We start from the raw sequence: 14,286 nt of genomic DNA, 5'->3' as shown, positions 1-14,286 counted from the left end.
GTTAAATTGTATTTGTTCATCAATAGCTCGAAATCTGAAAGTTCAAATTGAACTTTTTTATACCTGAATAGAAAGGTACACCGCAATTGCAAATTGGAGAAATTTGATAGTGAACTTTCAAGTGACCTTTGTGGGAATAAAAGCAAATGTTCGCCCGAGATGCGTTAACGGGGCGTATCAGGCAGTTTCAGACAGTAAAACGTACAGCACTTTTTTATCACTATCGTCGTAATGCTTTTGCCGTTATGGCTAATTTTGCATACATTACATTGGTACGATACATGAATGTTGTTTGCCTGGAATACAGCATATGGCACCATGATTGTAACACAACTCGAGGATGATGAGAGTATAAAATGACAGTTTTGCAATGTAGACATGGAGCTCCAGTGGTTCCTAAAACTGCGGGTAACTCGAGAATCGAAAGTGTAAGAATGTGGGGACTTTGATATTTGGAGAAAGTTTCAGGTATGTTTTCGGGGGTCTGAGAAGGTTTTCAAAGGCAATGTAGAAAGTTTCAGAGAATTTTCGACGGGCTTTAGAGACGCTACAGGTGCGTTTTCGGTGTTTTCGGAGAGTTTCAGGGGCATTACATGGGTTCCGAATGGGTTCCGAAACCCGATTTTAGGCGGGTTTCAAAGGCGTCATCCATTTGAAATGCACCAGAAACCACTTGGATAGTTCCTGAACCTCCCTGATACGACCCTGACTTGAAATGCCTCGAAACACCCCTGAATTCTCCATAACCCCATTTAAACGCCCTTGAATTTATCAAAATCAATTAGAAATGCCTCTGAAACCACTTGGAACGCCCTTCAAAGGCTTCTGAGACCAACAACCTCCCCCCCTCCCCTGATTCACTCTTAAAGCCTCTTAAAACGTCTATGAAACCCTCTAATGCTATTGAAACGCCCCTGAAATCCCCGTAATCCCATTAAAACGCCAACGAAACCTGACGGAATGCCCTTAAAATGCTCCTTAAATCCTCGAAAACGACCCTGAAGCCCCTTGGAACCCCGTTTTACGGACTTTTTAGGAATTTTCTGGAAAATCCCATCTCAAATGGTCAGGAACGTGACCTGTTCTCGCGAATAAGATTCCTTCCCCTGGCTGACTTAATGTATGCACAAAGTTCTCTCTTTCTATGCCTTTTTTTATTTTATGCACCTCCAGCCAATCCCAAGTAACATATTTTTAGTCAAATAGACTAGAAGACGTTCTTTCAACTATCATAAAACTAAAATAAAAGGTTTTAGGTTTTATGAAGGTTTCCAAAACCTCTACAAGGCTAATTGGTCATCAAAACCTTACTTGGAAATAGCGTAAAAAAGATTCCAGTGTATGAAACTTAACAAAACCATATAATGAGACATATCGAATAACGCCGTTTTTTTATTATAGTCTAACTCATGGCTCACAAATGTGGTTCAAATTTCAAAAATTTTCACCAAAGAATCCAAAATATTGGACCAGCATTCAAGATGACGGATATTGCATGTAGTTTTTGGCAACAAGTAAATTCTGTAGAAAACCTGTGATCTTAAGAACTCATTCAGGGAAAGGATTTCCTTCAGAGTTTTTTTTAAGAATTTGCTAGGCAAATATATCCAAAATTCGTTCTGAGCTTTATATGAGGATTGCTCCCAAAATTCTATCAAGGATTGTCCTTTGATATTTAGGGGATTCCGCAGTTTCTCACAGAATACTTCCCGCGATTTCTTCCGGATTCCTCCTTCAATTAGTCTAGGGTTTTTTTTCTGGATGTTTACCAGAGTTCTTTTTTTTCTGGAGTTCTTCAGGAATTTCTTCCAAGACTCCATCCAAAGGTTTTCCCGGATTTACTTCTAGAGATACTCCCGAGATTTTCTGGTGTTCCTCTCCTTCCCAAGAGCTTTTTTTTCTGGGATTTCTACCACAGTTCCACCCATGATTTGTGCATGAGCTTTTATTGGGTCCCTGCAGAATGAACCTCCAGTATTTCTTCCATAGGATTATCCGGCGTTACTTCCATAGTTTCTCGCTAGATTAATTCCGAATATTCTTCCAAAATGTATCCAAAGTTCCTACAGGGACATCTCCCAGTGCTTTTCCGGGATTTTTGTGAGATTTCTGCAGAAACTCCATAAATTCAAAAACAATACTCTGATGAACAACCTGGAAGCAACACCAGAGGTAATCTCCAAAGAGAAAACCCAGGAATAACTCCGAGAGTAAGTTCATGTGAAATTACAGGAGAGACTTCGCTTGAAGCTCCTGTAGAAATACCGAGAGAAACTCTAAAAAAAGCTCGAGGAAATTTCTTGAATTAGTCACACAAGGACCATCAGTCGAAATCTGGTGGAAGACTCTGAAAGCAATACCGGGGATGGGTAAATTCCGAGAGGAACTTCTGCTAAACAACCCATGGAAACTCCTAAAATAATGCTGAGAGGAACTCCAGCTGAAACACCAGGACTATCTCTCGGGGGAAATCCTTAGAATAAATCCTGGGGAAATCGCAATGCAGAGTAACTCTAAATGAAACCAACGAGGGACTCTGGAAGCAAAACCTCTTTAAAACCCTCGGATGAAATTCTGCAGCATCTTTGTGAAAAACTTTATGGGAAATTGGTCGTATTTCAAGAATCCTAAAAGATTCTCAAGAAGGAATCCAGGTAAGAAATATTGGAATCTTGGAAAAACGCCGGTAGGAATCCGGAAGATACTGAAAAAACTTATAATTAGAAGGAACGAAATGTTGCTAATTAACAAATTGAAAGATGAAATTTGTGAAAAAAAAATCGTGTTCTGGTGGAATTCGATCCCACGACTCCGTATTTGTTAGACGGACACTTTAACCAACTAAGCCACACTGCGGAATAGACTACATAAGAAGCAACACCGTCAACATTCCTTTTTCACAAACCTATCTCTCTTTCGGCTTAAATGCCAATCTACAACACACTCGCGTTTGTGCCCATTAACTACAAGTGAGAGCGAATAGTTTTCATGATGCCGAGACTTACTCTCGCACTCCACATACCTCGCCACGGAGCAGTTTGTTTTACAGGCATCTAAGCCGAAAGAGAGATGGGCTTGCAAAAAAGGAGTGTTCTCGGTGTGGCTTCGGAGTCAGTTTGGCTTTCTATTCCGCAGAATCATTACCTATTATGTGACTTAGTTGCTTAAAGCGTCGTACTAACGAATACGGAGTCATGGGTTCAAATCCCACCAGAAAGCGTTTATTTCACAAATTTCAGTATGTCAAAGAGCAACATGTTGTTCCTTCTAATTAAAAGTTTTTTCAATATGTTTCAGACATACCAGCAAATGTGGTGAACTGTCATTAAAGGGCAATATATACCATTGAATCCGGAAGAACCTCCGGGACAAATTCAAGGGGGAATACTAAAAAAATTGCTGCGAGATATCCTGGATAAGAGTTCTTGAAAAAACAACTCTAACGGAATATCTGGAGAAATCCTCATGGATCAATATTTGGACGGACTTTGACTGTCAGATTCACCCGCGTCCACCTGGAATTTGCAGCTCCGTTGGCTTGTCAGAAATATCTGCTTGATATAGGAGCCCTCTTCCAGTTGGTCTAGCATGGTTATTCAAATTATTTGTGGATTTAACAGCTCTCCGAAATATCATATACAGAAATCTTCAACTTCTACACGAAACCACAGTTTGGCACTACACGCAAGTGGTAAAAACTCATGCTCGAAAGTTTTAAAGTTCGCTACTTTTTATTCATTCACAGTTATAAGATACAATTACAAGCAATGAACAACTATCTCTTCACTTCAATAGGGCCTGTCCATAACCTACGTAGACTCTGAAGGGGCTCTTGCTAAAGTCTACGCTCCATACAATTTTTTTTTAAATTTTTGTATGAACAAAAGTCTACGGAGGGAGAGGGAGGGGGTCTGAGATGATCAAAAATGAGTCTACGTAGTTTATGGACAGCGCCATATAACAACTTTTTCTGGCCATGCTGCTCCCACAAGAATTTTCTCTTCGTGAAAACATCGAGCTACCACGCGTCTCCATTTGTTTGGTTTCACTAGATCTGACGAAATTGAGAACTTGCTCAATAAAAACAAAAACGTATATAGGGTCTGGGACCATTTGGGCAGGGGGACCTATTTTGGACATCTGCTGCTATAAATCAGTCAATTTCAAACCGATTGATTTGAATTTTTGTACATGGCTAGATACTGTGCGTATCTGTCCCAAAAATCAACTCAATCGGTTCAAAATTGAGTTATAGCAGCAAGTGCCAATAGGTTGCCGTGTCCATATGATCCCAGACCCTAGTTAGTGGAGCGGACCTGGTGTGATGGTTAGAACACTTGACTATCACGCCGAGGACCTGGGATCGAATCCCACTCCCGACAAACCCACAGAATGTGGGTTCTTCTTCCGGAAGGGAAGTAAAGCGTGGGTCCCGAGATGAACTAGCCTAGGGCTTAAAATCTCATTAATACAGATAAAAAAAAAAACGCATATGTAAATTCTAATAAATTGTACTTCAAAATTAAACCTTTAATCATTCTTCATATGTTTTTGTTCTGCTTTTTCCAGATACGTACCGACCGTCTGATGACGCTGCTTCCATTACCTCCCGATTGCATTGCCTTAGAGGAGCTGCCACCGTCCGAGTGTCCGCAGGGCATCCTGATGGAGCTGCTCGGTTCGCTCCAGCATCCGTACATCTATCCCGTGTTAGATTTAGGCTTTTATCCTACCGAATCCCATCACTACGCGTGTCTCGTCATGCCCTTCAATCAGCGCGGCAGCCTGAAGGATCTCATTTATAAGGTAATTACGAGCGCTGGGACCCTCTTTGTCATAATCAAATTTTCATTTGGCGACATCAACGCAACGGCTTGACGGAGGAACCCATTTGGAGGACGACACACAGATTGGTGACGACTGGTAATCAACGCTCGGCATCGCTGCTGGTCGTTCAGATAGCAGCGCGAGATAACCTCACCGCACCCATCATCCCCAAATGGGTGCCAGCAAATGAATCCAAACATAATTTAAAATTCAATTTTCTTTTTTATCACGTACGCCACACTCCTCAGAGGATGGTGGCGCAGTCATTTGATTGTTTTTTTATACGAACGTACATTTATTTCTCTGTTTCCTGCTCTGCCGTTTTTCACGCTGCTCAACCCCAAACGCCCGTGCAGTCCCAGTGGAACGAACCGTGGAGTCGAAAGTATACACGAAAATCCACCTGCTTGCCGCTGTCCCAGGTACAACGATTAGGACGTCAAATTTTAGAAGCTTTGTTATTTCTTCGGGAGCGGGGCATCCCGTCGCACGGTCATTTGCATAGCGGAAACGTTATCCTTCAGAATGGGGTTGCCAGGTGAGTTTGAAGGGATGGTTTGTGTTTGTGATTACCAGATTTTTTTTAATACGTTTAGCGTCTTTTCAAACTGAAAATTTAGTAAGTTGCAACTGCCCATGAACAAATAAGAGGTTCATTTTCCAAAATGTATCGACTTCATTCTAAGACGAGAGTACCTATAGAGCCAGATGTCTGAGAAACCGCATTTAAGTCTTCGTTAACGCTCTGCCGCCCATTTTAGGCCTACCGAAATTTCTCAATTGCCTTTCAACGAATTGAGATGATTCCTTCGAAAAAAGCTTGCTCAAGGTAGGTACACCCTTACCTTCAATCCGACGTAATACAATTGCGAAGTTTCACTAGGTGTAAAATGATTGGGTAGCAGGGCATTTCAAGACATTCAACTGTATGCATATCTTAATACTTTAGATGAATGTTATACAAATTTAAATTTCACCCATTCTGCTGTTTTAGTGATGTAACAAAAAGTACTTCACCGATTTCTGTAAAATTTTGAAGGTGAAATACACATATACCCAGATGGTCCAAGTTCAAATTTGATTACTTTCAATATATCTTTTTTTCAAAGATAGTAACGTGTTAACACAAAAACAAACAACTAACTAAGGGCGGGGTTGTGAAGATGCTGTTAATTAGTTTAAATTTTCACCTATATGGTTTCGCATTATGCGATTTACACAATATATTCTGTGTATCCTCGCCTTTGGCGTTTTCCAATCGATACCGATCTGGTTTTATTGCTGTTGTTCTTTGTTGTGCTGTTATTGCGAAAAGTTTAATCTTACCTAGTTTGGGTAGTGGCTTCGGTTAGGATAGGAATCCTCAGCATAAAAGAACAGCAACGATCAATCTTTGCAGACTTATGCAAAATGGTACAGCCCAAGTGGCCTTGGTACAAGAATCTTACTATCGTAAGCGGAATTTCTATCTAGGAAACCTTGTGAACCCGGAGTTTGCTACTTTTACTAAATATGAAATGGCAAACTCGCGTGACATACCTCGAGCCTGTGTGCTTGTCAACAACGCAATAGTTGCTAGGAAATACGTCTATTGTTCGGTGTATTTACCGCATGATGCTTTTAAACAAGTCATCGCATACTGCACTTCAAAATGCCTTCCGCTAATTGTTGGCAGTGATACTAATGCTCACCATATCATTTGGGGCAGCTCAGACATTAACTTGAGAGGCTTCAGTTTGATGTACTTAAGTAATACAGATCTTGCATTACTTAACATTGGCAACCGCCCAACCTTCATGGTATCTGCTAGAGAGGAAGTGTTAGATATAACGATTTACTCTAGTAGAATTAGCTGACCAATTGGCATGTGTCAGATGAAGAATCTTTATCAGACCATCGTTACATCTTTTTTGAACATTTAACCCTCGAGCGATCGCTCTGTTGTATTTTGTACAATACGTTGGAAAAAGCTCGCTTTTTGTAATCAGCATTAGCGTGGTGCTGACGGTGGTCGCCAACCGCGCGAGTTACGGAAGGTTAAATGTTACTTCGCAAACATTGCGTTTCAGAAATCCTCGGTCGACAAACTGGGATCTTTTTACTGATTTGGTTGCGGCAAATTTCATGGATACTCACCATCCATTGACACTCCAAGTGATTTAGATGATGCCGTTGATACTATAGACTGTTTCAGAAATTATAAATACACTAACGATTACCTGCCATTTCAATTTAAGCACAATATCCAAAAAAGTTTCTTCTAGCTTTTATAGTAAACATGCTGAAGAAGCAAATAATGCCATTTTTGTTGATGTTTCTGGTAAAAGTTAAAAATAGGGCTCTGTAAACTAGATGATTAAAATTTGAAGTTGCATAAAGTGGTCAAAAAATGCAGCATAGTAGAAAAGATCTCACAGATAAAATATTTAATTTCCAAACACAATAAAAATTGCTGTATCGAAAATAAAAGATATTTCTCGATTGGTAAGAGTAATTTTACTGTAATATTTGATCAAAAACCACCATTACGGGCCTTCTCAATACAAATTTTTTTGTTTCAAATTTCACAACAACACCTATAGCAACAAACGTTAAGCAAACGAATATCTTAATTACCGCTTATTGCATTCTTTTTTATGGTATGACAAGCTTTGCGATCTGGAGGATCGAATGAGCTGAACAAATAAGTTTGTTAAGATTAATTGCGTTCAGGGAAGCTAAGAAACTGTGGTGGTAGTTCATATGTTCCGTAGAAAACCTTAAAAAATAAGAAACTTGATCTCCGAAAATATGTTGTGAAAATGCCATTTTCGATTTTTCCCAAATTTTGATCAAGGCATTCCTTAGACAACTTGTTGAAAAATCGAATGTGATAAAAAATTAGATAATTTTTGGTATTTAGTGATAAATAATGTTGAGATCATTAAAAAACACCTTTGTGCAAACGCAAATTTAAAAAATAAGTTATTTGTTAGAGAACTCGACTGTTCATTAAAATATCAAGACAATTGAAAGGAAATAGAAAAATATGGAGTACAATACTCTGAAAGAAGTTGGTAAAAATCATTACTACAGTTCATTTAATTTAATAAACAAAGTGTATTTATAATTTCTGAAACAGTCTATACAACGACCTTCGTCATGGAAGTTTTTGAAGAAGCGTGCCCGCTATGGTCTGTGAAGATCACAAGAGGAACCCCTTGATGGAACTCTGATCTGGCGAAACTCAGGAAACAATTTAGAAAGAGTTGGAACAGACGACGTTCGGCTGGTTCGGAGACTTTCAGGGCGGCTCGCAAGGCCTACAGCAGTGTTTCCCAAACTTTTGGGAGGTTTCGCCCCCTTGGAGCTTGCGAAAAACATTTTCGCCCCCCTAAGTGAGATTTATTTTTCCATGATAAAAGGCTGAAAATTTGCTAAGCGGAAGCCTTTGAAAGCCCAATTTTCGACCCTACTGTGGAAAATTGATAATTAATGTATCTCAATTAGTATCGCTCTCATTTTCATTGAGTTATTTTCCAAATGCATTGATTGTCTGCATTTGAGAAAATAAACTATTATTGCATGTAAAAACGAACGCTCGTTTAGCCTCAACCAGATGTTTTACCAGTGTTCTAAACTAAAAGGGGGTTCATCAACACCCAAGATGTTTGGTCACAAATACTCAAATTAGACTGGTGAGAAATTGAAAAAAAAAACAACTGAGGGGATTAGAAGCAAAGGGGAGTAAGTGTCAAAAACACACTTTCGTGTAAATTAGGTTCTAGATTAGGTTTCAAGTTTTTGACCAATTTTTCATCATATGTATGGAGTTTCAAAATCAATCCAGTTTTCTCTGAATTATTGTAATTTTTCCAAATATCGTAGAAACAATCTCAAAAAAGTTCCTGAAAGCTTGAAATCTGATGAGTTTTATGATATGCTCAGCTCAAAATCAATAAAATAGTCACTTACACCCCTTTGATTATGCAAAAAGTGCAACTCAAGAATGTATTGGTGTATTTTTGAATGTAGTCAGCTTTGAATTTAAATTTAAAATGAAATGAATTGATAAGCTTCCTATAAATTGGAGAACTTTTTAATGGCAAATAAGCAGCCATGCATTACATGGCTTTGAAGGAATTCAACACTGAATTTGAGAAAAAAAATCAAAATAGCTTCTAGCAATAAGTTACGTTAGGAATTCCTTCGGATAGCTTCTCTGAAATATTGCTAAACAATGTGTGACGACTTTCATCCGAAAAGTGTTCTAAGATTAATCTTAAACTTCATGTTTTTGGTTGAAATTTTCATGAAAAACAAACCGCATATAAATTTAAAAAAAAACTTTTTTATCAAGTAAAAATAAACCCTGTTCCTTTCATAATTTTTACATAAATGAATAAGAAATTTTTGCCATTGGAGTTTCTTATTGATTAGATCTCCAGAATCACTAGAAATTCTTCCGCAAATTCTCGTAGAAATCGTCTATTTTTCTTAGAGTTTTGCCAAAAAGTCCACATAAACATCGAAAATTCTGTTCATTCAATCGATTTTGAAACAGACATTTCGACAATGATTTTTCATAAGGGCCTAACTGACTTGATCGATTTCTCTTTCGCTAATAACTTGATCAAAACAAAAAAAATCATTATTCTTTTTGTTTCTTTAGCAACATGTAGTCGTCTTCTTCGCATTTCAACCAAAAAATCTTTGGAAAACTCAATACACATTCTGTGATAACACAAAGAGAGGATCGATGAAGAGAACTAGAAAATGTCAGTTAGGCCCAAATGAAAAAAACAGTGTCGTTTTTTCAAGAATCCTAGAAACAAAAAATATGGAAATGTTAGGGAGTTTTAATGATTCAGTTGACATTCAATTAAATACATTTCAAATCATATGATATTCCTCAATCAATAAAATCACCCCCCTTTTTTAGTATTTTCGCCCCCCAATTTTGGTTTTTCAAATTTTCGCCCCCTCCGACGTGATTTTCACCCCCTAGGGGCGATTTCGCCGGTGTCAGGCCAGTCGGCCGAAGGTCATTAGGCCGAATGGTCATTAGGCCGAATGGTCATTGGGTCTTCTTCTTGCCGTTACGTCCCCACTGAGACAAAGCCTGCTTCTCAGCTGTTCTATGAACACTTCCACAGTTATTAACTGAGAGCTTCCTCTGCAAATGACCATTTTGCATGTGTGTATCGTGTGACAGGCACGAAGATACTTTATTGATGCTGAATCTACTGATATTTTACCCATGAATTTTTCCTTCTTTTAACTATAGGCTGTTCTTTCTAGTATCATTGCTAAAATAGTTTTTGGCGCTGAAACTGCTGATATTCAATTCATATTTTTTTCCTTCTTTAAAACATAGGCTATTCTTTCTAGTTTCATTGTTAAACTAGTTTTTGGCAAAAATTGTTGGAAAAGGTAAAAACAACGGCTATCTTTCAATTCGTCCTGATGACCATTCGGCCTAATGACCATTCGGCCTAATGACCATTCGGCCTAATGACCTTCGGCGTAATGGGCTTCGGCCTAATGACCTTCGGCCTAATGACCCAGCATCGATTTCGCCCACTTTGGGAATCACCGGCCTACAGGAACGCTCCGGCTGGAAAAACCTTTGTACAAATGTTTCCAGCTTGAGTGAAGTCAGTCAGTTAAACAAAATCCTTGTGAAATCTAAAGATTTTCGAGTGAACGAACTTCGTTTGCCAAATGGCGATCTGACTTCCTCTGATGAGGAAGTTCTGGAATGTTTATACAGCACATACAGGGGATAGACAAAATGATCGGGACAGGCAAAATTTTAACTTTCCAAAAAATGTTCAACTAGCTGTAACTTTTCGAAAAGTGCATCAAATATTCTCAAATTTTCACTGTTAGTTGATCAACTACTTGTGTATCAGTGGTCAAAATCTGAAAAAGATCGGGCTATTCTGCACGATGTTATAAAGATTCTAGAAAAAGGTATAATTATCCAATAGCCAACTTTGCGCTGTTATATCCTCGGATTCAATGAACCGAATGCAATGAAATTTTGACCATTTATGACTTATATAATGAGCTCTGAAAAACGTTTGACACAACTTCAAATTATTAACAAGAGAAAAAGATATAGCGTTATATTTGATGCACGTTTCGAAAAGTTACTGCCAGTTGAACATTTTTTGAGGAAGTAAAAATTTTGCCTGTCCTGATCATTTTGTCTATCCCCTGTACTTCCCTGCAGACTTGTCCGCACTGAACGCATGAAAATTCTGCTCTTTTGATTTACACCACCAAAACCATCGTATTTATGCAATCTTCCTATCTTACCCGACAGAAGGATGTTGAAATTACCTAAATGTCATTTTGAACTGTCAAAAAATCGCACCGCAGTGCCACACGGTGCGCGCAAAGAGAATTTCACCCGGGTGAATTCACCCCAGTGAATTTCTCTTTGCGCGCTCAGTGCGGCACTGCGGTGCGATTTTTTGACAGTTCGAAATGTCATTTAGGATATTCAAACATCCTGCTATCAGGTAGGATAAGAAGATTGCTTAAAAACGATGGTTTTTGTGGTTTAAATCAAAAGAGCAGAATTTTCATGCGCTCAGTGTGGACAAGCCTGCTTCCCTGGATGTGTGGATATAACATCTTCGGATAAACCTAATGTCTTTTCTTGTAGTTATGATTCCCTGGCTTCGGCTCGGAGTATTGTAACTATAGAATCGATTGAGTGGGCACTTAATAGCTTTGCTCCTTTCAAATCTTCTGGGGCAGATGGGATTTATCCTATTTTGCTTCAGAAGGGATTTGATTATTTCAAACATGTTTAAAAAAAAAATACTTGTCGAACTCAAATCGAGGAGCTGACTGTTTACTGGTATGCTAGAGCTGCCGTTCCTGCCAAACTACTTTCTACTAGATAGATACATATCCTTCAAGCCCAACGTCAAACGATGCGGCCGGCTGTGACATCAGCAGTGTGGTCACGGAAATGGTAAACCACTTTCTTGCATGTTATTTGTCGACTGGTGCCTTCCTGTGGTCAGGTCACGCGATCCTATGCCCGCCCAACCCAGAGGATGCAGTATAGTAGTGGGGGTGGGAGCAAGGAGGGAAGTTGTCAAGTTTGTTTGCCACTTTAGTTCGGGCTCGTTACATCTGAGACAGCAGCACAGACAGGCGCCTTTTCCAGTTTTGCAATGTGCTACATTGTCCACCTACATATTAGTTTAATTTATTTATTTTATACATTTTGTTTCCTTTTCGTGGCAACTCGTCCACTTTTATGAAACTGCAACTTTGTTAACTGGCGTATCAAGCAGGCTTGATAATCCTCCTCGAAATCAAAAGAGTTTTGCAACATGCTCTAGAGCGGTGTTTTGCTTTTGCCTCGTTGCGAGGGAGCGAACGAACCCCAAACAGAGAGTTTATTGCCTCTGAGGCTGGAAGAGGGGAACGAAAAAAGAGCCGATGATTATTTCGGGTTTTTGAGTGCGATTTTCGCCTCGAGAGTCTTTCTTTGTATGGGAGTGGAACTCGCGAGAGCTTTTTGAGTGTGAGTGAACGTGAGAAACACAACAAGCAATTATGAGTGTTGGACGAACTCCTCGCTACGCGGCAAGCTCGCGCTCGGTGCTGTTGAGGATTTGCGTTGTGATTTCTGAGTTTTATTTTCACTCCTCAGAAAATCGCCAAAATCGCTTCCTCATTTTCTCGCGAGGGAGTTTCTGTCAAGCCTGGTATCAAGTATAGTAATAATTCAATAATTTATGGCACATTCCAGCTTTAATAAAAGTTTTAAAATTGAAATTTAAATTAAAAAAAAAACATGGCTAAATGGTACATGAAGAATAACTGAGTATTGCCAAATAATCAGAAAAACAGGTATGCACTGAAACATGGAACTCTTTGTACTCACGCCTAAATTGTACTCAGCCGTGGGTGTGTGTATCGAACAAACAAGAAATCAAACGACAAGCACGTAGGTGCGTATGCCGCTCACGTGTCCGAGAATCCGAGTGCCACGTGACCGAACTTTAGCAGGTTTGTTAGTTGTGCGAAAACTCTGAGTGGATGTCATAAAAGGACCATTAAGCCAAACAGAATATGACAGTGATTGATGGACATACTGTTTGGTGGTACGTCAGAAAGATCTCAATTTAAAGTCAATCAATCAATTAATTAATATGTATCAAAAGTGTGATAAGCTATGTTAACCTTCGAGTGATCGCGCTGTTGTATTTTGTACAACACGTTGGAAAAATGTCGCTTTTTGTATTCAGCATTAGCGTGATGCTGACGGGGGTGGTCAACCACACGACTTACGAAAGGCTAAAGGAATCTCTTTTATTATTTCGTTTTTGTTCACGTAAGATGGCTAGAACTGAAGGAATGTGTGCTCCACATTTGATTAAATTTTCATATGATCGTTTTTTATCTTTATCAACGTTATTTTTAACCTGGGGTTATTCAGTTAATCTCGGGAAGCTCGGGTTGATCTCGATTCCAGACCCTCGACTTGAATACCATTTCATTTTGTCTAAAACACACAAAGCTCCTAAGCTTACTAAAAGTTTATGATTGAACAAAAACGGCAACACTTTGTAGTCACTCAATAGAATCAAATATAAATATATACTTACGTTGCACGGTGTAAAATTCATAAACTTCGGATAATGAAGCTATCTTGAATGTCTGTTCATCGCCTTGAATTTCATCTCACCAACTTATATGTTTGATTACTTTTAGGAGCTCCTGAAATCTTCCCCTATATCCAATATACCAATTTTGTTCGACTTGTATTTTAGTTCGCCATTTTTTTGATCCACTAGCTTGAGTTTCAGTTCGCTATCATGATTTCCAGACATGCTATTCTTCTTCTCCTTCTTATTTTTATTTTTCCTTTCTTCTTCTTCTTCTCCTTATTCTTCTTCTTTTTCTTAGATGTAACACTGAGAGCTTCCTCTGACAATGACTATTTAGCATACGTATATCGTGTGGCAGGCACGAAAATACTCTATGTCTAAGGAAGACAAGGTAATCTCCCTTAGGGGAGGAAGGGGTAACCCCGTCACCTTAAGCATTGGGTTTATGCTAAATTAATGTAAGAGATAATTTGATATTTTGACTACGCAAAATGTTTGATTCATTAGTATTTTAAAAGATTTGTGCATTAGAATTTTCAAAATATGTTTATTTAAGTGAATAATATACATAACACAAACAAATTAACTATTGATGTTATTAATGCAGTGCGGTAAGACCGTAACCCATATGGTGTAAGGCCGTCACTTAACGGGGTAAGTCCGTCATACCTTTTTTCAAGGTACTTTTGAAGGTTTTAATTTGAAAATGTTTCCAAAACATTTTTGATGAGTGATGGTTTACCAATTATTCTATTCAGTTCTTTTTTGCCTTTCTCGTACACTAAGTGTACTGGAAAGGCTATATGTTCACTCCAAAAATGACTTTTTAATAGAAGGC

At 38.7% G+C, this 14,286-nt stretch overlaps 1 protein-coding gene across 3 annotated transcripts in view; it reads left to right on the top strand.

Moving 5' to 3' along the window:
* LOC109423925 (uncharacterized) overlaps positions 1–14,286 on the top strand; it is a 223,564-nt gene that overhangs the window by 163,628 nt on the left and 45,650 nt on the right. For all 3 annotated transcript variants that reach the window (XM_062849813.1, XM_062849811.1, XM_062849812.1), the window contains 2 exons: positions 4,570–4,806; positions 5,184–5,365. In XM_062849813.1, coding sequence (XP_062705797.1) covers positions 4,570–4,806; positions 5,184–5,365 — 419 coding nt within the window. The remainder of the gene's footprint in view (positions 1–4,569; positions 4,807–5,183; positions 5,366–14,286) is intronic.

Source organism: Aedes albopictus, chromosome 2 (assembly GCF_035046485.1).
Source record: "Aedes albopictus strain Foshan chromosome 2, AalbF5, whole genome shotgun sequence".
In the NCBI taxonomy this organism is placed as follows: domain Eukaryota; kingdom Metazoa; phylum Arthropoda; class Insecta; order Diptera; family Culicidae; genus Aedes; species Aedes albopictus.
The sequence above is the reverse complement of the archived record's forward strand: the minus strand, read 5'-3'. Positions and strand labels throughout refer to the sequence as shown.